We start from the raw sequence: 24,970 nt of genomic DNA, 5'->3' as shown, positions 1-24,970 counted from the left end.
ACGACAGCATTGACAACAGCATAACAACTCTTGTCCAGTGAACTAAGCAGACATGAGTCAGAGAGAGAGAGAGAGAGAGAGAGAGAGAGAGAGAGAGAGAGGGGCAGTACCAAGGGGACATATCTTAGCAGTCCCTTTCCTGACCATAACCACACTCCACGTAAGGTACATGGCCTGTTTCACTTGGAGTGAGGCCACTAGGCATCACAGGACCAGGCACCCTTCAAACCAATCAGTAACAAAGTCCATGCAGGAACTTACATTAATGAAGGAGGCGTTAATGTAATCAGAATCCGGGACACCTTCGATGGGAGTCAGATGAACCCTGGAATGATCATCTGGAGAAAAATCAAAACTATGCATTAAAAACTAAATAGATGTTAATGAACTTCTATATCCAGAGGAAGCTGATTATCTGATTGGTGTCTCAGGTAGAGGAAGCCTTTGGCTGGATAGGTTCCCAAGGTTTCACTTCACTGCATTTATAGAAAGCTTTATGCACTGAAATCATCATGTGCTTAAGCCTACAGATGTGATAAATCCTGCAGAGTGTCTAAACTAAGAGGGTTCCATGCCCAGTGCTCATCCAACCCTTGACTATGCAAATACATTGTCTCTCTCCAGTTATATTCAGGCAATTGAGAGTTCTTGGCCTCCTGTCCAGTTTAATTTTGTATCTTCCCCACCTTCCCACCACGACCTGTGCTCTAGCTACTGCCTATGATGTACACCTGCATCCTTCCAGGCTATAACTTGACGTGTTAAAAGGCAGGTGGCCTTGTCTACACTAGACTTTGCAAATGTGTTAGATAGCATGTGTTAGCTAAGAAGTGCAAATGTCACACTTTAAATCCTAGTCTAGACAAGCTCAAGAGAGAGGAGTTCACTCTCCAGGGCCCATTCAATCTTTGCCACTAGGGTCGTTACAACAGCATGGACACCCGTCCAATAGAAACTGTCCTGAGTCTTTCCCGCTTGGGCTACAGCTGCAGGGAGCTCTTTCTACTACGTGTTAACTGGACCTACATCGGACGAAGCAGCCTGCACAGTGGTGGGAACCAACCTGACCTCTCCTATTGCTTTAACTCAACACCTGGTATGTGGTTTCCTGTTACTTAGCAATCACCGCTCAGCAGGCCTGTTACACTCCCCACTTCCGTCCATAACAGCCATATAGAATGGAGAAACAGGCCAACAGCAGAAGCACCAGCCACAATTGGCTACACCACCCCCACAAGCCTCAATGGAGCTGCACTGGGAGCAAATACATACAGGGCAAAATGTTCACATATCTGTTCTTCTCTTTGTTTTCCTCCTTGGAGGCGGCTTCACATGTGGCCTGGATGGGGCACGCTGGGAGAGCCTGAAAGGGCAGGAGAAATGAGATTTCCTGTTATATTTCCACAGTACGCAAGGTTGGGGGAGAACATGTTATTGTAATAAACACAAACCGACCAGCAATTCTATACAGTGATCAGCCCTGCTGTATCTCGAGGGTCTTTCATCCAAGATCTCAAAGGCGGTAAGTCAGTAGCCTCTCATTTGGGGGAAAATGAGGCACAGAGGTTACAGGATTTACCTAAGATGACACAATGGAAATGACACAAATGACAACTGGAAGAGCTAGGAATAGGACCCAGGAGTCCTGACTCCCAGACCCCTGCTCTAACCTCTAGGCAAACACTGCTCCCTCCATAACAGATCACTGTCAAAGGGAAATGCTGAAGGCTCATCTTCCTGTCCCCTTCAGAGAAGCTGGCTAGCTCAGGAGAAGAGTGGGAGGGGGTACATAGAGCAAAGGGACAGCACATGCTCCTGTAACAACAAAGGGATCATGGGAAATAGCAAGGGCTCAGTTTAGTGCAACTCTGCTCTGTTGAGCTCTTACATGAGTACAGTGGGAGGCCCTTAGAAAGGATGACCAGGGGAAGCCCCTCTACACTTGAGGCTCACAATCCTCCACCATCTCCCCATCCCTTCTCCCAAAGCCAGAAGGCACAAATGAACTATTAGGGTTTCATAGTTCCAATAATGCTCAGTGCCTTTTGTGAAGTGCTTTAGGATCTGTAGATGCCCTATTGCTACTGCAGCAGGGCAGGAGAGCACGTCTCTGCTAGCACTATTCACAGAGGCAATTCATTTCTGAACACAGACATCTCAAGATGGAAAATGGTTAATGAAAAATGAGCCTGTCTAGATGGAGGGGAAGGCGATGGAATAGAGGCTCAGATAACTGTTTACACAAGCTAAGGCCTCCTTGCAGGGAGCAAATCTTCACCCAATATGAAATAAGGTGCCATATTATCCAGAAACACAAGGTGGCAGCAAATCCTCCTCCAACACAAACCGGACCATCCCATCAGCACATCCGACACAGGGTAGGTGCAGCTCAGCTCTTTTCCCGTTACCGCAGTTTGTTAGATCCCAAATGCCACCAGTGATAGAGCAGACTGAATTAGGGCTTGGAGCCCTATCCCATTAGTTACCCCCACCCCATATCAGATGGGTGGAACATTCTATGGTACCATGAGCCAATTCTGGGCACAGGGGCAATGGGCTTTTCTTCTTTAAAAAATAGTCAAGTGAATTGAGGGTTGATTCAAAGATAGCAGCCTGAGAGCCCTGGAAAGTAACGTCCTCTCTCCACAGAGCACAAACAGCAACTGAGCAAGCTTCCCCACTCTGCCTTGCCAACTCACCCCAACCGGGACCTGGATAGACCCCTTCCCAGGGGATTCATTCCCCACAACCCATGCAGTCCTAGGCCTCTCTGGCAAGATGGCCAACTGGAGCTAAATGTGCTAGTGCTGTGATGCAGACCCATCTCCAGGAGGAACTGGACTGAAACCTACTGAGTTGTTCCATGCAAGCCACCAAATAGATGGCAGAGGGTGACAACTTTCAATCACAGTAGATCAGATATGATCACAATGTGATTTGGTCCACAACTGGGGAAGTAGCAGGTATTCAAGATTGAGGGGAGACAGAGTGGGGTTTCTCAGCATTGGTGATCTTATGTAGCCCACTAGCTCAGTGTCTTCCTCTACTGGCTGTCCACACAAGAGGATAAGAACCTACTGCTGCTATCAACTAAAGAGTCATTCCGTTAGCTCAAGAGACAGTGGCCTGTGCTTTGGGGACAGAAGTCCAGAGTGCAATTCACATTTCAGCAGAAATGATCCCAAAGAAGTTTACTGACTACACTAACACTCAATTACTGAAATGCAGCCACTTCTGTGGTGCAAGGCAGCAACCAACTGGCCCAACAGCAGTTGGGAGAGGGGAAATGTTTGGCTAGGGCACAAGGAATTCTGGTGGGTTTGTCTAACAGTAAGGTATTGTAATTCTACAGCCAAGGCCCTGTGTATCCTGGGGAAAACCGGACCTAAATTCTGTAACTCAGTGCTGAAAATCTTGTAGCAGTTCTCAGAGATTTTCTTTATTAATCATGACAATGGAGAATCCATTCAGTACAGCAGCTCCTAAGCACTTTATTTCGATACTTAACTCAGTTATTTTACTTTGCCCCCTACATTATTAATTTTCAGTGTGCCAAAGATTTTTGTATTGGCAAGGTTTAACTGCATCAGCAATGTAGTCAGGGAAAGCTGTAGGTTTTACCACTGCACAGGGGACAGCTGAGTGCAGGCACTTTGAGAGACATGGGAGACAATTTGGGATTGTGAGATAAGCCCAATACCTGGATATGCCAGCAGAAATGACTGGTGAGGAAAATGGTAGCAGTGCTGATGTTTCAATTGTCACCATTAGGTTTCTGAGTTAACACTTGTGACGGGTTGGATCACAGAAACCCCCTTGGGAGCTGCCACCCGATGTGCAAAGACTACCCCTGCTTCTGTTTTCCCTGCCAGCTCAGGACTCCAGCACCCTGTCTTGCTGAGCCAGACACTCCCGTCTGGCTCCAGACACAGACCCAGGATCTGAATCTCCTGTCCCAAAGCTGCAAGTTTACCTGAAAACAGCTCACAGCTTGTCTTTAGCACTCAGATGCCCAACTCCCAATGGGGTCTAAACCCAGATAAATTCGTTTTACCCTGCATAAAGTTTATGCAGGGCAAACTTATAAATTGTTCGCCCTCTATAACACTGATAGAGAGATATGCACAGTTGTTTGCTCCCCCAGGTATTAATACATACTCTGAGTAAATTACTAAATAGAAAGTGATTTTATTAAATACAGACAGTAGGATTTAAGTGGTTCAAAGTAGTAACAGACAGAACAAAGTAAGTCACCAAGCAAAATAAAATAAAATGCGCAGATCTATGCCTAATCAAACTAAATACAGATAATCTCACCCTCAGAAATGTTTCAGTAAGTTTTTCTCAGACGGGACACCTTCCAGGCCTGGGCACAATTCTTTCCCCTGGTACAGCTCTTGTTGCAGCTCAGGTGGTAGCTAGGGGATTCTTCATAATGGCTTCTCCCCTTCTCTGTTCTCTTCCCCCCCTTTATATATCTTTTGCATAAGGCGGGAACTCTTTGTCTCTCTGGGTTTCCACCCCCCCTCACTGGAAAAGCACCAGGTTAAAGATGGATTCCAGTTCAGGTGACATAATCACATGTCACTGCAAGACTTCATTACTCACTTGCCAGCACACACATATACAGGAAGACTCACAGGTAAATACAGCCATCTGCAGACAATGGGAGTCATCAAGATTCCAAACCATCATTAATGGTCCACACTTTACACAATCACAATAGGCCCTCAGAGTTAAATTTTATATTTCTAGTTTTAGATACAAGAGTGGTACATTTATACAAATCAGATGATCACACTCAGTAGATTATAAGCTTTGTAATGATACCTTACAAGAGACCTTTTGCATGAGGCATATCCCAGTTACTTACATTCACTTATTACCGTATTTTCTCTAAAACTATCTCAGTTACATTATATTAACTTATTATCAAGTTTTTATAAAACCATATAGACTGCACAACGTCACAACACTACATTGAAATAACTAGGATAGTTTCTTTCTCACTTACAGCTCCTGTTTTTGGCAGTCTGTAGACTCTGGAAGGCAACACTGCATTGTTTTAACATCCATGTCATGTTTTTTTAAGTTCTCTTTGCAGCCATAAAGACTAGAAAAACTAAGCTTACACTTTGGGGCCCCGCTCCACAGTGATGGAACCACCGCATACACAGGGTCTTGTCTATAGCACTTTCTATTTGAGATTAAGAACATAAGAATGGCCACACTGGGTCACACCAATGGTCCATCTAGTCCAGTGCCAGGTGCCCCAGAGGGAATGAACAGAACAGGACAATTATCAAGTGATCCATCCACTGTCACCCAGTCCCAGCTTCTGGCGGTCAGTCTCTAAATATTTTCTAAACATTAGCAAATTAAGCCTCATACACTTCTGTGAGGTGTAGGTGGGTGTTCTTATCTCTGATTTGAAGGTGGATACACAGAAACACAGAGAGCTGAAGGGACTTGTCCAAAGTCACTCAGAGTCAGGAGCCAAGTTGGGAATAGACTCCAGATCTGCTCACTCCCAGTCCCACTGTCTAATCACAAGACATGGCTTGCACTGTGTTAGCTCTCCACTGGCCCAGATAATATGGAATCCCACTTGTTACGCTCCAGGGCCAGCTCTTCTGAAGCTGGACACCTGTTACTGGAAACAGAGACCTATTCATTATCTTGTCTTATCAGCACAATTACACTTCTTCATTCATGCAATCATCCCATCATGGCTAACACTGAACACGGCTGCAAATGGTACAGAGAAGGCGGAACCCCCAATGGAAATACAATTATTGTCACGCCCTGGGTTTAAATTAATAATGCAGGGACTTATTTTAACAAAGGAAACAGGAAGATGCAGGGGAAGAGGGAGTGAAGGAATCTGGAAGGGGCCCAAGCAGCAGGTCAAGTTAGGAAAAGCTGGCAGCCCTGCTGATCCGGAACAGCTGGGTGTGTGGACGACAGTCACATAAACAGAGTACTCTTTCAAACACAGAGAGGGGGACATCCTCTTCACTGTTTCTGACCCATGTTGCCCAGCCAGAAATGTATCAACCTATTCACTTGTTCTATACAAAACTGGTTGGTGTGTCTGTGCACCACTGCCCCCTGCTGGATAAGATCAGACTGCCCCACTGTAGATCATATGCCCTATACCTCCAACAGCTACCCTTTTAGCTCAAGCAGTTGGGGCCTGTACTGAGGAGACAGGAGGATGAGAATTCTATCCTTGTAACTGCGAACTTCTGGGTGGCCTTGACATGTAGCATAGCAACAACTGTGAAGTCCCTAACAGGCGATAGATTGGTTACAATATTGTAACCACATCTAACATTGCTTGCTTTGCAGAGCTACAGAGAAACCGTCTTGATTAGCTTGAGAGGTGAACAGCAGTCTAGACTGATTTGGCTCAATCTGCTATGGTAAGTACTTCTACCTGATAAACAAAACATCCCTTTCATTGTTCAACCCACTGCAATCCCCTGCATGACTGAACCGCGTTCAGAAGATAGACATTAACAAAGCACTCACGTTGAATTCTTCCCGGAAGAGCTTATTGTCGTCTGCCATTCGCCGGTTAATCTCCTCTTCCAATTTATCCACAGGCAGTGGCGGGTACTTCCTGTTGGTGCTGGGCGATCTGGCAAGGAGCGGCATGCTCTGCGGCTCTGCAATATCACACAGACTATTACAATGGTGTTCATTTCTCCACTGACATCGTCCTGGCAAAGCTGAGCAAATGAATTATGTTTGGTAAAGTTTGGTATTATGTTTGGTACATTTTCAGGACAACTTTGCATCTCTGACAGAATGATTGTTATCCTTTTCTCCTTCTACAGCAGAGGTGGGCAAACTCCCGCCCGCGGGACCGTCCTGCCCAGCCCCTGAGCTTCCGGCCGGGGAGGCTAGCCCCCGGCCCCTCAGCCGCAGCATGCCGCCAGCGCTCTGGCCCGCCGCTCCTGCCGGGCAGCGTGTTTGGCTCCGGCCAGGCGGCAGGGCTGCGAGCTCCTGCTGCTCTGAGTAGCATGGAAAGGTGGTGGTGGCTGGATAAGGGGCAGGGGGTTCCAGGGGACAGGGGGCGGTTGGATGGGGCGGAGATTCTGGGGGTGGTGGTTGGGGGACGTTGAACGGGGGGGTTGGATAGGTGTGGGAATCCGGGGGAGGGAGGGGGCTATCGGGGGCGGGGGTGTGAATAGGGGGCAGGCCAGTCAGGGGACGGGGGGGGGGGCGGGTTGGACTGGGAGTGTGGTCCTGGGGGGCAGTCAGGAGGCAGGGGTGTGGATAGGGGTCAGGACAGTCAGGAGACAGGGAGCGGGGGGGTCGGATAGGGGGTGGGGTCCTGGGAGTCCCAGGAGGAGGTGGTCAGGGGACAAGGAGCGGGGGGGGGGGGAGGGGGTTGGATAGGCATGTGAGTCATGGGGGGGCCTGTCTGGGGGGGGGGTGTGGATAGGGGTTGGGGCAGTCAGGGAACAGGGGGGGTTGGATAGGGGGGTGAGGTCCCAGGGGGCAGTTAGGGACAGGGGTCCCGGGAGGGGGGGTGTCAGGTGACAAGGAGCAGGGGGCGTGAATGGGTCGGGGGTTCTGAGGGGGGCAGTCAGGGGGTGGGAAGTGGGAGGGGGCGGGGCCAGGCTGTTTGAGGAGGCACAGCCGTCCCTACCCAGCCCTCCATACAGTTTTGTAACACCGATGTGGCCCTCGAGTCAAAAAGTTTGCCCACCCTTGTTCTACAGCATCTGCCATGTAAGGATGTCCCAATGCTTTGCAAACATTAACGAAGTAACTCTTTCAACATCCCCGTGGGGTGGGTATTATTGTCCCCATTTTAAAGAACTACAACAGAGTACAAGCAAGGCTAAGTTTTTGACCTTGATACCTAAAATTAAGTCACTTAAATTCATACTATGGCCTTGTCTATGTGGGAAAGTTTTCCCAGTCATACTATACACTCTACTGTTATTACTCTCGCACATGGAAACGCATTCTGGTAGAAGAGTAGCTTTTTTTGGTTATGTAGAAACTGTTTTCCAAGCAACGTTAGCTAAGCCAAAAAAAGGCCCTCACACCAGAGTAAGAGTGGCCACATGGGGGTTATATCGGTGTAAGCACAGAAATTTAAATTCACAACTTAGTTTATACCAGTATAAGTTTCTTATACAGACAAGGCCTTAAGCATCATGATAAACAGAGGCTGATTTTCAGGCTCAATGTGCTACTGAAGGGTATTCCAATACCATGCAGATGCGCTCAAGTTCAAGGACCTAAACAGAATTCAGAGGAGCAGAGCACACATTACAGCTCTGATTTAGGTGACTACTTCAGGCACCCAACTGTGAAAGTTTTGGCCCAAAGTCACAAAGCAAGTCACCCGCAGAGAAAGGAAGGGAAGCCAGGTGTCATGACTCTCAGTCATATGCCTTAAAAGGGACTTGCAATAGACTTGTAAAGTTGGGCTTGTACCCTTTTTTGACACCTTAGGACGGAAAAAAATAAGTGTCCAAGATTTTTAAAAATAGAACAAGGGGTGTTTTTCCTGTGTTTTTTTTTTAGCTGAGAAATATCAGAAATGTCAAACCTGGTCTCCCCTGGTTTTGCTGGATGACCTCGTAAAAGGTCTCACAGAGGTCTATTCAGCTCTTACCCTTGAATTGAAGCAGATGGGGCTGTTGGAACTTTAACAACGAGGTCTTTTCTCCAAAATGTTGGTCATGGGACTTAAACAGGTACAGATGCTCCCCAACTTATGCAAGCGTTCCGTTACGCCTTGCGTAAGTCAAATTTTGTGTAAGTCGGGAACGTATACCTGACAATTACACAAAAAACCAAACCAAACCAAAAAGTACGCAACTTTTTCCGTAAGTGTGGATTTGCGTAAATCGGGTTTGCGTAACCCAGGGAGCGTCTGTATTAACAAAACTGAAGAGGAATTTTCAACTGTCTGATTATTATAGGTGGTCATACATTTTCCACTGGAATGTTTCTTTCACTGGAAAATACCTTTTCAACTAAATGGAAATTTTTGCAAAACAAGTTCGATTTTGTCAAAAAACAAAACAAAACAAAACAAACACACCAACCAATTTTTTTGTTTAATGAAAACCTAAAAAAATAAAAGAAAGTTTTAAATGAAAATAGAAAAAAATTGCTTTTCAGGAAAATATTTCATGAGGGAAAAAAAAATCACTGTACTGCCTGCAAATCGCTTCCCCGCTCAGTTATCTGTTGATTGATATTTGTGGTGCCTTAATGTCACTATTTCTCCAGGCACCTCAGAGTCTCGGGTTTGTACAGTGTCTGGTCCAATGGGGTCCAGATATTGGACGGGGCCTCCAGACTCTACTGTAACCTTACCACCACCACTCTTTCAGGCCTTCCATACATCATAAATATGTGAAAAGGGGGATAAGATCAATTCCCCCCCCATCTTTGCAGCTTGCCACAAAATTACCCCTCAAACTGATGTTTGAGAAATGAGGGTGCCCTTTCTAACTCAGGATAGCTTATATTCTCACTCTCAACTCCTATACAAGGTGATGCCAGGTACCACTTTTGTCCTAATTCTGAAAAGACGTACACATTAATAATAATAATAATTATTATTATTTGTACTGCAGTTGCCCCTAGGAGACCGTAGGCTTACCTTTATGCACTGAGTAGTCCTATTGAAGTCAATAAGACTACTCACAGCGTGTAAAGTTAAGCACGAGCATCGGTCTTTGCAGGATCAAAGCCTCTGTGTGTAGAGCTGCTTGAAATTATTTCAAATAAGAAAAGTTTAGTGCAAAATAGCCTTTTAAAAGAAACTCGTGACAATATTTTGATTTTCTTGGCATTTTCTGGTTTTTAATTTTATCATTTTGGGGTTTTGTTTTCATTTGGGGGAGAGTTACTGCTATTTTTGATCAGTTGGTTTAGACAAAGTTGTGGTTTTTTTAATTATTTTTGAAAATGTTCAGTTTATTTCAAAACTTGAGAAAACGTTTTGGGTAAAAGATTCCATGCAAAATTTTGGAAAATGAACAATTTCAATTTGGCAAACAAGCAGAATGAAACCATCTCAGAGCTGATCAAAATGTAAAACAAAAGAAATCTGAAAATTTGTGCGCGCGCACGTTTTTCAGTGCCCAAACTTTTGCCCAACTGAGGGCTGCATAGACAACTTCCCAAGAGCCTGAAGACTGCACCTAGCTACCATAAAATGAACTGACTGCTGCCATTAATTCTTCACATGGAGGTGTAGTCCCCTAACCCACAGGCGCTAGCATACAATGCAACACTTTGAGCCCAACAGCCTTCCAGGGGTATTTGGTGCAGGGATGGCTCAGAAGGAAGAAATATTTAGCTTTTCTTTGGAGGATTCCCATGCAACAGCTAACCCAGCTAAGCTCTGTTTAGCTGCAATCAAGCACAATGATGAATAGTGAAAGTATATCTATATTTTATAAACAAATTAATCTCTACAAAACATGGAAACAAACATTTTTTCATCCCAGTAGAAAAGGGGACAACGTAATTTACTCCAAAAACAGGGGGAGAGCTGTATCAGTTTAATGAAAACTACAAGAGGTGCTACACTTAGTACCATTATATATAGATTATAAACCCAGGAGAGACCATTGTGATCATCTAGTCTGACCTACTGTATAACACAGGCCAGAAAACTTCTCTGAATTAATTCCTGTGTGAACTAGAGCAAGATCTTTTAGAAAAATATTTCACCTTGATTTAAAAATAGCTAGTGATAGAGAATGCACCACAATCCTTGATAGATTGTTCCAACAGTTAATTACTCTCACTGTTAAACGTTTGCAGCCGATTTCTAGTCTGAATGTGTCTAGCTTCAACTTTCAGACAGTGTTTCTTGTTATACCTTTGTTTGCTAGATTGGTAAGCATTCTATTATCAAGTTTCTGCTCCCCATGTAGGTACCTGTAGATTGATCAAGTCATTTCTCAACCTTCTTTTAAGCTAACAGATGAGCTCCTTGAGTCTTTCATAACCAACCCAGCAAGATTTGAACTCAGGACTTTCAGTTGTAACAGCCTGCGCCCCTACTGCTTGAGCTTATGGAAAATGTTCCCAATTTAGCTGCTGAAGCAAACTCACTAACCCATTATATGAGCTAGTCACTAGAGGAAGACAAAATCCACATTCTCTCTGGGACGGGTGGGGGGGATCCCAGAGAATGAAAAGCAAAGATTCACCTGTGTCATCTGTTCGGCCATTGGACAAGCGAAATGAGTTGGAATGGCTCCCAGCTTGCTTGTATTTCTTAAACCTAATGAAGGAGAGAGTTCAGAAAATCAGCAGCTGCCCATCGAAGGAGATCAGTTAAGATTGATTTATTTGGGTGAGAAATATACCCAAGTTTCACTATGTGTTTCTTCTCCCCCTTGCCGCTCAACAGCTTTTAGTCCTGGAGTCAGTTATTTTGAGGTTTCTTGTAAATAACAATACTACCTCTCATCCAGTACCGAGTACTTTACACCTTTAAAGGAATTTATTGGGGTCATACAGGTTGTAACTTAGGACAGAATTTGGGTGCAAGATTCACAGTCCCCATGCACTGTAGGAAGTAGGATTTTCCTTATTTTACACACAGGGAAAGAGAGGCCAAGGTCGGGGGAGGATAGCTCAGTGGTTTGAGCATTGGCCTGCTAAACCCAGGGTTGTGAGTTCAATCCTTGAGGGGGCCACTTAGGGATCTAGGGAAAAATCAGTACTTGGTCCTGCTAATGAAGGCAGGGGCTGGACTCGATGACCTTTCGGGGTCCCTTCCACTTCTATGAGATAGGTATATCTCCATATATTATTATTTAGTGTCAGCAGTAAACTAAAATTAACACTGGGGAGTTCCTGGCTCCCAATTCAGTGCTCAGACCACTAGTTTACATAGCTAGTCATTAACAGCACAGCCCAATAGGGAAGCAGGGCGTGTTCCCATTCACACAGTGACCTCCATAGTCACAATGTGGCCTCTTCAGGCATACATCCGTTACCACTAAGCTTCAGAACAGCGGCCTTGGGGATCTGTACCATAATTTAGGAGACACTTGTGGCATCTGGTAGGAAATGGCAGAGCAAATTTGCTTCTCCAGAAGTCAGTTGACAATGCCTGTTGACCCCTTTGGAGGCCAGAAGCCCCAGTTCGGAGAACAGCTGAGATGCTGCAGTATTTCCCTTTCTGAAACCTTCATGAATTCACCACCACACGCTCATTAGCATCACATGCTCTTAGATACCATGGTGATAGGAGCTATAGAAAACCCTAACACAGAGACACATCTAACCTTCAACCAGCTGAGATTCAAAGGATTCTAGAAACCTAATGCAGAGGTGAGTGAGAATGACAAGCATTAAGAATGGGGTACCCCAGAAGCATATGTTCTGTGGCCTGGTTCAGCAAAGCACTTAAATACATGCTTAAATTCATTCCTATTCAACCAAACATTTAACCAGGCACTTTTTACTTCAAGCACATGTTTAAGACCCATTGGCTTAGGGTTAATTACTTTGCTGAATAAAGGCCTGTAAGTGGCAGGAAAGAGAGAGGCTACTGACATTGCTTTATAAGAGCTAACAGTTGTCTGAAGTTCCAGGTGGTCAGGGCCCAAATCATGCTTATGCTGAAATCAAAGGCAAAACTCCCATTTACTTCCTTCGGGGCCGCATTGGGCCCAAGCCAAGAAATGAAGGGAATTTTCCCATCACCAAAGGAAATTGCTTTTTTTTTTTTTTTAAATTGACTAAACATTCCGGCAATTAAATAAAATGTTTACTGGAAGTGAATAAACACTCACTCCTAGTTGACCATTTGCATTCAAGGCGAGAGCAGTTAATGAGGCTACAATTCAGAAAGGTCCAATCTAATGCTTTGTGTCTTTAAAAATGTACTTAAGAAAGTTTCATTAAAATATAGTTCCACTGACTGTCATCTGCTCTCACTAATAAGCTACATTTATAGAACACATCACAGAAATGTGGGGCAGGAAGGGACCTTGAAAGATCACCTAGTCCAGCCCCATGCACTGAGGCAGGACCAAAATAACCTGGACCATCCCTGACAGGAGTTTGTCTAACCTTTTCTTAAAAATCTCCAGAGACAGGGACTCCACAACCTCCCTTGGAAACCTATTCCAGTGCTTAACTATCCTCATTGTTAGAAAGTTTTTCCTAGTAACTAACCTAAATCTTCCTTGCTGTAGATGAAGCCCATTACTTCTTGTCCTACCTTCACTGGACATGGGCAACAACTGATCACAGTCCTCTTTAGAACAGTCCTCAACCCATTTGAAGACTTTTGTCAGGTTCCCCCCTCAGTCTTTTCTCAAAACTACACATGCTCCATTTTTAAACCTTTCCTTATAGGTCAGGTTTTCTCAATCTTATCATTTTAACCCTCTTAACTCTCTCCAATTTATTCACATTTTTCTTGAAGTGTGGCACCCAGAACTGGACACAGTACTTCACCTGAGGCCTCACTAGTGCCGAGCAAGTGGGACAACACTCCTGTTAAAACACCCCAGAATGATGATATTTGCTTTTTTGCAATTGCATCATATTCTTGACTCATATTCAATTTGTGATCCACTATAACCCCCAATCTTTTTCAGCAGTACTACCACCTAGCCAGTTAATCCCCATTTTGTAGTTGAACATTTGATTTTTGTATCCTACGTGTTGTATATTGCACTTGTCCTTACTGAATTTCATGCTGTCGATTCCAGACCAATCCTCCAATTTGTCATGGTAATTTTGAACTTTAATCCTGCCCTCCAAAGTGCTTGCAACACCTCAGAGCTTGGTGTCATTTACACATTTTTATAAGCATGCTCTTCACTCCATTATCCAAGTCATTAATGAAAATGTTAAATAGTACTGGACCTAGGACAGACCCTTGCAGGACCCCAATAGATACACCCTCCCAGTCACTAAGTACAGTCTTTCAACCAATTGTACACCCATTTTATAGTAATTTTACCTAGACATTTTCCTAATTTGCTTACAAAACTGTCATGTGGCACTGTGACAAAAGCCTTACTAATATCAAAATATATCATGTCTACAACATCTTTCAGTTTGAAGGGTTCCAAAGCTTTTTCCAGATCAGAGAGCCCACTTCACACACCTATTACATGCATCCACCTCTAGTGCAGAATGGGGCCACTGTTTCAAGGCCTGATGCAGAACGCATTGAAGTTAATAGAAAGACTCCCACTGGCTTCAATGGGCTTTGAATCAAGGTTGAAGTGGAAAAAAATAATAATCTCCAGCTCTAAATGCAGAGGGATTTTAGTCAGTGAGTATAGTTACCCAAAATAATATTTAATCGGTAGCACCCTTACCTTTGCAAAAAGTATCAACAGACTTTTAATGGCACCAGGAGTCGGGACCTATAATCTCAAAGAATCCATCTTTAGTGGCACAGCACCACCTTTATGATGAGGATTTACTTTACACTGATCCAGAGGGAAAAAGCATCTCCCTTGTAAATACTGGCTAAGCCAGCCCTGCTTAGCTTAGGAAACAGAACAAAAGGCCCAAGCTAGCATAGCTGCAAGCCATCTGCTTAATAGTGTATGTTAATTAACTTAAGGAGAATGAAAACATGTCACAAATATCCCATAGGGAAGTGAGTGTTATAAGTGTTTCTTACCTTAACATGTACAGCACAATAATTATAAATACTATGACTAGCAGGGAAGATAGGGCCACCATTACAGCTATAATTGGAGTCTCATCTGAAACAAAAAAGTAGAATCAGTTAAAAAAGAATCAGCAATTATCTTAAAACATCCAGTTATATCATTTTACAAGCCAGCTCACTCTACAATTTCTGGCCTAAAGATGATCAAATTGTTTAATAATGATGCATTGTCAAGTCATACATGATAGAAACACATATGGTATACTTCAGCATTACTCATCTCTTACAGAATGCCCCAGACTGATATCCTATTTTATATTCTAAATACTGATTCTGTGCACCCTAACCTTCCTTGAAAAATCCTTTACTGCAGGATCTGACCCTAGGAATGGAACTATTTTAGGGGTATTTCACACAGTGGAATATCTCCCTTTCCTTCTACATCAGGGGCGGACAAAATACGGCCCACGGGCCAGATCTGGCCTGTCTAACATTTCTGTCCGGCCCGCCAGGCTTTTTGGCTGCCCCCTCGCAATCTGCTAGCTGCTAAAAGTCCCGCGGCATAGTGGGGCGCTCAGGCAGGTTGCCTGCCTGCTGTGGCCCCACGCTGCTCCCAGAAGCGGCCGGGTGCTGCTGACAGGTCTCTGCACACCCCTGGCAGGGGGGGGAGGTGGCTCCGTGCTCTGCCCCCACTCCCAACATCGTCCTCACAGCTCCGGGAGCTAGGTGGCAGTGCTTGTGGGCGCAGGCAGTGCACAGAGACCTGCTGTCCCCTCCCCCAAAGGGGCGCACAGAGACATGCCAGCAGCGGCCACTTCTGGGAGCAGCGTGGGGCCATAGCATGCAAGCACCCTGCCCGAGCCCTGCTGTGCCACCAGCCAGGACCGCCTGTGGTAAGCGCCTCCTGGCCAGAGCCTGCACCTCGCACCCCCTCCTGCACCCCAACCCCCTGTCCCAGGTTAGAACACCTTCCTGTACCAAACTCCTTCCCAGAGCCCACACCCCTCATCCACTCCTGCATCCCCAACACTCTGCACCAGCCCAGAGCTCCCTCCTGCATCCAAACTCCCTCCCAGACCCCGCACCTCCTCCATTAATATAGTAGAAATGTGCAGCCCATGACAACGTACCAAAATTCATGGAGTGGCCCCCCCTGCAAAAATTATTGCTCACCCCTGTTCTACGTGTATTAGAGGCATGATGAGCATAAGTCACTATGTTGGAATCCACATCCAAAGTTTAGTGGCATCATGGTTTTGATTCAGGGCCCATCTCCCTCTCCTATGTACTGAGAGGGCAATATGAACAAAACAAACCCCTGACCTGGACACTTCTGAAGTAGGAGGGTTCAAATCCAAATCCAAAATTTCCCAGAGTGCAAGGTGATTAAATTTAGCATCAATTTCAGCCCATCACAGAGAGGGGGGTGAGCAAACTCAGAGATGGGTTTTGGTTCACATCTCTATTTCTCTCTCCCTACGGATATTTAATTTATTGAGAATGAGATTCTAAGCAAGCCACTATATATGCTGTAGCACTTAACACTTGTAGGTTATTAGCTAAAACTTTAGTAAAACTGTTTAACTGTTAGTTCGTTCTCTCTCTCTCTCTCTCTCTCTCTCTCTCTCTCTCTCTCACACACACACACACACACACACTTTTCACGGGCAGGAAATGTGAGACTCCTTTGCAAATTCACTGCAGAATTAACTATACAAAATGCTCTCATCCTTTGAAACATGCAACAGGTTTTACAAATGAGGTGCTTGCAGCTGACCATTGAGAGCTGCCAAATTGGTTGCTGGTGCTAGTGACCTATATGGAGAGAGATGGGGAGCCAGGCAAAGTCAAACAGACAGTGAAGTAGCCCTGAAGGGCATATGCTGTGCATTTGTAATGAGCTGGAGCAAGCAGGGATGCCAACAATACCATCTGGTGGCATTTTCAGGGGCATTCACAGTCAGCTATGGCTATGTGTACGGAGTTACTTTCTCCTCTCTCTCAACAACATTTAGCAATCACTAACCCCTGTGCAAGACATGGTCACAAAAGCGCTCTCCCTATGTTAACTCATCATGAAACGCTAGCTCACAGAGGACCTGATCCTTTACTGTGAAAGCCAGTGTGAGTTTTGCCATTGACTTCACTGAGAGCAGCAGCAGGTTCACACAGCATGCAATATCTTCTGGGATGGGGGTTGCGGGGGGGGGGGGGGGGGGGGGAGAGCAGATAGGGGGCTCTCCATTTTGTTTCCTGCTTGGGGTTTTCTAGGTGGGCCAGGCAGCGGGACCACAGTTAACGGCCACAGTAGAAAAGCTCTAACTTGTCAGGCCAGAAATGTCAAAAGTATAGCTGTGAAAACCCTCAAGCTTCCTGCATCCTGCTGCTAGATGTGCTCCCTTTCAAAGCCACTGCCTATTAATCATGCCTCACACCAATCACCTGCCAACAGCAGCTGGAAGGGTTTGCTCTAGGGCTCTAGGGCGGTGTTTTTCAACCTTTTTTCATCTGCGGACCCATACAAAATTTCAAATGGCGGTGTGGACCCCTTTGGAAATCTTAGACATAATCTGCAGATACCCAGGGATCTGCGGACCAGAACTTGAAAACTACTGCTCTAGGGAATCATTAGCTTGGTCTCTTTATTTGGGCTGCATTTCCAGTGAATGGAAGTGAAATGAACCACCACCACCAACATTTCGTGCTTGCGGGCCCGGGGAGGGAAAGGAGTTGCAAGTTGGTCTATAGTTAAGACTAAAGCTAGCTCCTCTTTGTGGGCTAAATTCTGTTCCCACTAATGTCAACAGAAGTCATTCCATTGACATTCGCAGGAGCTGCATCAGATAATAAAATGTCTGGACCCTCACCCCCCCTCTCTCTCACCCCCTCTCTAAGAGCCTTACCAAGAAGTTGAATCTCCTGAAATTCTGCACACTGCATCCCATCATGGGACGTTTAGTAAATATCAAAGCAAGACTTTTAAAGTGACGGTGTTCTGAAAATGCGCTTTTAGTTTATGCTTGGAAAAGTAGAGGTTGTTTATTCTGGCAGTGTGGCCCAGCAGACAGAGCAATGGAACTGACTAAAGAGACCTGGGTTCTATTGCTGCCTTGGCCACTGGCCTGCTGGATGACCTTAGGCAAGTCACTTCCTCTCCCATGTCTCAGTTTCCCCATCTGTAAAATGGGGATAATGATACTTTGTAAGTCACTATATAAGAGCTAGATATTATTAAATTATATCCCTAAAATGGTTGGCCAAGATACTCATTGGCCTTGCTGAGGCAAGGGGTCTTTTTGTGGTTTTGGGAGGGCTGGGGCTGGGGTTGTTAAGTACATACAGAGAAAAGTTTATGAACATAAACTGAATTCAGCTGGTAGACTGAGCCAGATGGGGTGGGGAGGGGGGTAGGTGACAGGCCAGGGCCTGGACTTCAGAGAAGGAGACTAAAGGGAAATGTGGAGAGGCACAAAATCTGGGAAAGGACATGATACAGAAGGCAGCATAACCAAAACTTGCGATTTTATCGCAAGTCTCACAATAGCTGGTTCTTTTTTCTTAAAGCCCCAGCTACCGGAGTCATGTGATTATGTGAACATATCAACTTTCATTTAAAAATTAAATTAAATTTCTAGCCCTCATGGTTGCAGAGAAAAGCTTGAAAATGTGACTTGAGTGCACCCTAATGGCTCAGAAAACAAAAGGCAAAGAAAACAAACCATATATTTATTTTTATAAAATTAATAAAATTTCATGATATTTAAACCAATCTTATGATTTTTGAACATGTAGGGTTGGCAATATTGAGGGAGGGACATGAACCAGTGGAGGGAGCTGCAGAGTGGGGTGATAGTGCACACATGGAGTGGTGCCCTCTGGGCTCTGGGAAGGCAGGAGGAGAAGGAACGGCACTGGTGAGACATGAAGGGTGATTCAGGGCATGTGGGGACCTCTGGAGGACAAAAGGGAGTTAGCATGGAATAGGGCAGGGGAGAAAAGGCACAGAAGGTGGATGCAGGACCATGGAGGCATAGAATGTGTGTGCGCACAGGGGACCTGGGCAGACAGAGGGGCCCAGCAAAAGGCCGAGTGCTTAAAGTTCACTATTTGGATAGAAGCCTTCCCACTGCCCCCTCCATTCCTTCCCACAGTTCATATCTCATGGTCACACATCCCTCCTATGCCCTTGCTAGTCTCTGCAGCAAGAGAGCCTTGATCTGGTGGGTCTCAAAAGCTCCTATGAGAGCAGGGCTCCCCTCCTGCACACACTTTCTAAACGCACAAAGGAGTTCAAACGTTGGTGCTCATTTAAAAATAGACAGGGAAATTCATGCACAAAAAACTTAGCTAAAATTGAAAGCGGGTTTCAGTGGAATCCAGTTAACACGCAAAACACAGTGGTGTTATTAATTATTCACATTACGATAGAACCTAGAAGTTACAACTGAGATATAGGTCCTACTGCAAAGATGGTCCAATGGGTAGAGACAGCCTGGAATCTGAGACTTGGTTCAATTCTCTGCTCTGCCCTAGATTTTCTGTGAGACCTTGGGCATGTCACTTAGTTTATCTGAACCTCAGTTCCCTATCTGTAAAATGGGGATAGTACCTCCCTATTCTGACAGTGTTGTGAGAAGCTCTACACTAAAGAGCGAGGCCCTCATTATTATGGTAACGGGGGGCATATAATTACCTTAGATAGTGCTAGGCACTGTACATATATATAGTAAGAAACAGTGCCTGTCCCAAAGAAGTCACAATGTAATTAGACAAGAAAGACAGCACAGAGAAATGAAGGGCCAGATTTTCAAGAGAGATCAGCACACTGGTCGCCCCCATGACTGGTCAAAGGTCTTACACAGTCTGTAGCAGAGCCAGGAACACCCCAGTCTCCTGAGACTCAGAACTGTGCCTTAACCACAAAGCCATCCACACTTCTTAAACACTGTCCAGAGGCTGCAGGCATTCATGCTGCCAACCTTGTTTGGCTCCCTTCAGTTCTCTTTACAATCAAATTTGGAGAAAAAGAGAAACTAGAATAAAAACAACTCATAAACCAAAAAGAGTTTGTTCATAAAAGCCCCGTGAAAAAGTAAATCACAAAGCCAGGAGCTCAAAGACTCCACCCCACTGCTATGTGCTTGTTGCTTTTTCAACACCCTAAACCAGCAATAGACAGTGTGGTTGGGTGGGGTGTGGGAATAGGGAAAATAAACCAGGTGTGTTTTGTTTGGATATTTTAGTTGAAAAGGCCATATTGACTTTAGAAATCAGCACAGGCCAAAAGAGGCCAAAGTCAACAGCAACCCATCACTGTCAAGAAATCCCATGGAGGGGGAAGGGGGGGAAAAAAGGCAAGTCATTGAGGCTGTCTCATTAAGTCATTGTTATTGGTTCCATCCCTCACTTAGTCGAATACAGTCTCCCTGTTAACGGGAGCTGCTAGACTCTTGTCAGCACTTGTGTTTGGGGTTTGTAAATGCAAAATGAATGCACACGTATACACACACGCAAAAATGTGTGCACATCATTTACAGACATTATTACAAGGATTGCAACAGTTACAGGAAACGTGCACACAGCTGAGTGAAATTCTCCCCAAAGCAGAGGGCCAACATAAGGCCAAGGCAGCAATTAAATCCACCCAGTTGGGAACAGCTGACTCACAATTCCCAGATTTCCATAGGACATGTGGGATTTACTCATGACATTTTGCAGGTGAAAGCTTCAAGTCCACTATGGAAAATGTACCTCACATTAGCAAGTTTCTTTCATTTTTAGCTATTATTTGCATTAAAACTGAGCCACATGAAATCAGGGCATCATCGTGCTAGATACTGTATATGCACTAGTTAGAGACAGTCTCTTCCCCAAAGAGTTTACAGTCTAAATAGACAAGACAAAGGATGGGAGAAAGGAAGGATCATTATCTCCTTTCTACAGATGGGAAGGGAAGACTCAGAAATTAAGTGACTTGCCCAAGATCACACAGTGAATTAGTGGCAGAGTCAGGAATTGACTCCAGATTTTTCCAGACCAGTGCCTTGACCACAAATTCATCCTTCCTCTAGTCAAGGTGTTGCAGATAAGGAATTTTAGAGGAAGTTTACGTTGACAGTTCTTTCAAGTGCACAAAAGGAACTAGTGTCTACCTCAGTGATATCCTTGAAACTAGTAAGAGTGGGACATATTCACTCCTGGTGTAAGTCCACCTGTCCTAAGGAATTACAGTACCTCCAAGGATGTATTTGGCTCACTGGTTTTAATTCACTAATTTCTAATTAAATAACTGATTAACAATCATAATGCCGGGAAAGAGATTAAAGGTCTTCATGCTCTTATTTTCTTTTAGAGTCTAAAAGCCCTCTCTGCATCTATGGTTCAGCATATTCAGATTCCCTGTCTGATCATGATTCAATCTATAAAAATATACAGGGCTAACAAAGAAAAGCTATTACCATCCTATTAAACAAGGGTGTATTTGATGTAAAGCTTCATTTGGGAGTGTTCACTAATAAACAGGTTTGCATTCAGAGTTTTCTGGAATCCCTGCTGACATTTCATAGCAGACACATCAATCAGAAGAGATGAAAATCAGTACCAGACAAACTAGATAAGTGCTCTGCCCAGCTGTGGAAAAACATGGTGCAAAATCTGGGAGAGGGGGACCAGTTCTAGAAACCTAGCAGAGCATGCATGCACACTTTTTTTGCCCTGATTCCTAGCTGGCTGCCAGATGGGCATTCCAAACTGCAGCTACCACAAGGTTCCTCAGGACTAGGGGGCAGCAGCAGAAACAATTTTGTTATTAACAACAACAACTACAGTCCCTGGAACTGGCAGAGATGGGGAGAAGGAAAAGTTGGAGCCCATAGAGGGTCTTAGATGATTAACCCACTTTCTTTGAAGTGGATCTGGCTAAGACACCAATCAATACAATATTCTCTATACATGCCTTCCACGCTCTCAAGTAGCATCCTTAGGTTCTAAGGCAGTGGTCCCCAAACTGTGGGGCACGCCCCCTAGAGGGGCCGCGGGGGAATGTTCAGGGGAGCACAGTAGGGCCCTGGTCAGCCCCTATTGGGGGTGGGAAGGGAGCACCACCCAGCCCTGCTCTGCCCCCAGCCCCAGCCGTGGCTCCTGGCTCCAGCTCCTGGCCGCAGCTCTAGCCCTGACCACAGCCTTGTTCCTAACCACAGCCCCTACCCTGGGCCCCTGACCATGGCTCCCAGGGGGGCGCGGACTGGGTAAAGGGGGACACGACTAAAAGTTTGGGGACCACTGTTCTAAGGAGTAGTATACAGAGGGACTCATAACCAGCCTCTCTTCTTTTCCCCTTCCAACAGGAATCCTGTCTCCTCCCTTGCTCCCAACTCCCTGCCATAAGCCATCACACACATTACTTTCTTTCCAACCACAAGCCACATGGCTTCCCAACTACCTCCCTCCACCTATTACCAGACTCATCTCTCCATTGGCTCCATGCCACATGTTCCTAGCTCCTTCCTGGACTGCTCTCCTGATGTGACCTGCCTTTCCCAGGCTGTATCATGATCCTGCAGCACATACATGCATACAAAAATAAGATTTACATATAGGTACTAGGGCTGTCGATTAATCGCAGTTAATGCACGCGATTAACTAAAAAAAAATTAATCGTGATAAAAAAATTAATCGTGATTAATCGCAGTTTTAATCGCACTGTTAAACAAGAGACTAGCAATTGAAATTAATTTAATATTTTGGATGTTTTTCTACATTTTCATATACATCTTGTATTCTGTGTTGTAACTGAAATCAAAGTGTATATTTTAATTACAAATATTTGTATTGTAAAAATGATAAACAGAAGAAATAGTATTTTTCAATTCATTTCATACAAATACTGTAGTGCAACTTACAAATGTACATTTTTTTTGGTTACATAACTGCACTCAAAAACAAAACATTAAACTTCAGAGGCTACAAGTCCACTCAGTCCTACTTCTTGTTCAGCCAATCGCTAAGACAAACAAGTTTGTTTACATTTACAGGAGATAACGTTGCCCGCTTATTTACATCACCAGAAAGTGAGAACAGGCATTTGCATGGCACTTTTGTAGCTGGCATTGCAAGGTATTTATGTGCCAGATATGTTAAACATTCGTATGACCCTTCATGCTTTGGCTACCATTCCAGAGGACATGCTTCCATGCTGATGACGCTCATTAAAAAAAAAATGATGTGTTAATTAAATTTGTGACTGAATGCCTTGGGGGAAAATTGTATGTCCCCTGCTCTGTTTTACCCACATTCTGCCACATATTTCATGTTATAGCAGTCTCGGATGATGACCCAGCACATATTGTTCATTTTAAGAACACTTTCACTGCAGATTTCACAAAACTCAAAGAAGGTACCAATGTGCGATTTCTAAAGATAGCTACAGCACTCGACACAAGATTTAAGAATCTGAAGTGCCTTCCAAAATCTGAGAGGGATTAATTAGGGGGCATGCTTTCAGAAGTCTTAAAAGAGCAACACTCCGATGCAGGAACTACAGAACCTGAACTACCAAAAAAGAAAATCAAACTGCTGCTGGTGACATCTGACTCAAACGATGACAATGAACATGCGTCGATCCACACTGCTTTGGATAGTTTTCAAGCAGAACCCATTATCATCAACATGGACACATGTCCCTTGGAATAGTGGCTGAAGCGTGAAGGGTCATAACTATTTAGCACATCTGGCACTTAAATATCTTGTGACGCCGGCTACAACAGTGCCATGAGAATGTCTGTTCTCACTTTCAGGTGACATTGTAAACAAGAATTGGGCAGCATTATCTCCTGAAAATGTAAACGAACTTGTTTGTCTGAGCGATTGGCTGAACAAGAAGTAGGACTGGGTGGACTTGCGAGCTCTAAAATTTTAGATTGTTTAATTTTTGAATGCAGTATTTTTGTACATAATTCTATATTTATAAGTTCAACTTTCATGATAAAGAGATTGCACTACAGTACTTGTATTAGGTGAATTGAAAAATACTATTTCTTTTGTCTTTTTACAGTGCAAACACTTGTAATAAAAAATATAAAGTGAGCACTGTACACTTTGTATTCTGTTGTAATTGAAATCAATATATTTGAAAACATACAAAACATCCAAAAATATTTAAATAAATGGTATTCTATTATTGTTTAACAGTGCGATTAATTTTTTTAATCGCTTGACAGCCCTAATAGGTACATGCAGGCTGCATAGTTGGGATCTGGAGCTGAACTTCCCCATACCCAACAGCATTTGGATCAGGCCTAATCTCTATATTTACAGTACCAGGAAATCGACAGTGAGATGGGAGTGTGGTCTAGTGGATGAAGCACTGTTCTCCATGTCTCCCTGTATGTACATAACGTCCTCCCTGAACTGATCCATAGGGCCAAGTTCCTTCTCCTCCATATTTCTCAATGCTCACCTCTGCTGAGATACCTGCAAGAAACTAGAGGTGAAGAGCAAGCAGCTGCGGGGCAACTGGAATAGGCTGATACACTATAAAATTCTGTATTTGTTATTGCATATTTCTCCCCAACTGTTTACATGTTGCTCATCTTCTTAGATTGTCAGCCCCAGGATACAGGGATACATTTGGAGGCTGCTTAGTACAATGGGCCTCCTGTGAGTTGCTGGATTACTAGGAATTTTTAATAAAATTCAGCAATACCTAAGAAAAACAATATTTTGCAATTATATGATGCGTCTCATCCCAAGATCTCAAAGCACTTTACTTGCGTTATTTAAGCCTCAGTACACCCTTATAAAGTAGAGATGTATTTCCATTCTACAGATGGAAAAATGGAGACGCAGAGACTTATCCATCTCTTGTCTTTAAATGAAGACTGGATGTCTTTCCAGAAGATATGGTTTAATCAAACTCAAGTTACTGGGCTCAATACAGGAGTCACAAGAGGAAATTACTTGTTTGGTGTTATACAGGAGGTAAACCTTGATAATATAATGGTCATTTCTGACCTTAAAATCTATAAATCTAGGTGACTTGTATAAAAAAAAAAAATCACACAGTGAGCCAGATGTGAACTGATCTCCTGAAGAACTCAGGAGTCTTGACTTCCAGTCCTTTGCCCCAACTACTAGATAATATATCTATCTTTGTACATATTGTAATGAACTGGCATGTATGTGTGTGCATGCACACACGTGTGTCTACAAATGCAACCCCCCCCCCACTATCTTCTGCTGGATGGAATCAGAACTGCTCAACTTTGTATTGTAGCCCCTATATTGCTGTCAGCTAAAGGAGATTCTCCTCTAACTCAACTAGTA

The 24,970-nt window shown here is 44.3% G+C and overlaps 1 protein-coding gene across 5 annotated transcripts in view; it reads right to left on the bottom strand.

The window, feature by feature from the left end:
• Window positions 1-24,970, bottom strand: part of PTPRA (protein tyrosine phosphatase receptor type A) — a 233,052-nt gene that overhangs the window by 24,450 nt on the left and 183,632 nt on the right. For 4 of the 5 annotated variants that reach the window (XM_065598358.1, XM_065598359.1, XM_005291495.4 and 1 more), the window contains 5 exons: window positions 14,657-14,741; window positions 11,205-11,278; window positions 6,535-6,671; window positions 1,273-1,363; window positions 262-338 (listed from right to left, as the gene is read on the bottom strand). In XM_065598358.1, coding sequence (XP_065454430.1) covers window positions 262-338; window positions 1,273-1,363; window positions 6,535-6,671; window positions 11,205-11,278; window positions 14,657-14,741 — 464 coding nt within the window. Of the gene's footprint in view, window positions 1-261; window positions 339-1,272; window positions 1,364-6,534; window positions 6,672-11,204; window positions 11,279-14,656; window positions 14,742-23,965; window positions 24,891-24,970 lie in introns of those variants that run through there. The other variant, XM_042855600.2, reaches the window with a different exon arrangement.

This window comes from Chrysemys picta, chromosome 5 (assembly GCF_011386835.1).
Source record: "Chrysemys picta bellii isolate R12L10 chromosome 5, ASM1138683v2, whole genome shotgun sequence".
In the NCBI taxonomy this organism is placed as follows: Eukaryota; Metazoa; Chordata; order Testudines; family Emydidae; genus Chrysemys; species Chrysemys picta.
The sequence above is the reverse complement of the archived record's forward strand: the minus strand, read 5'-3'. Positions and strand labels throughout refer to the sequence as shown.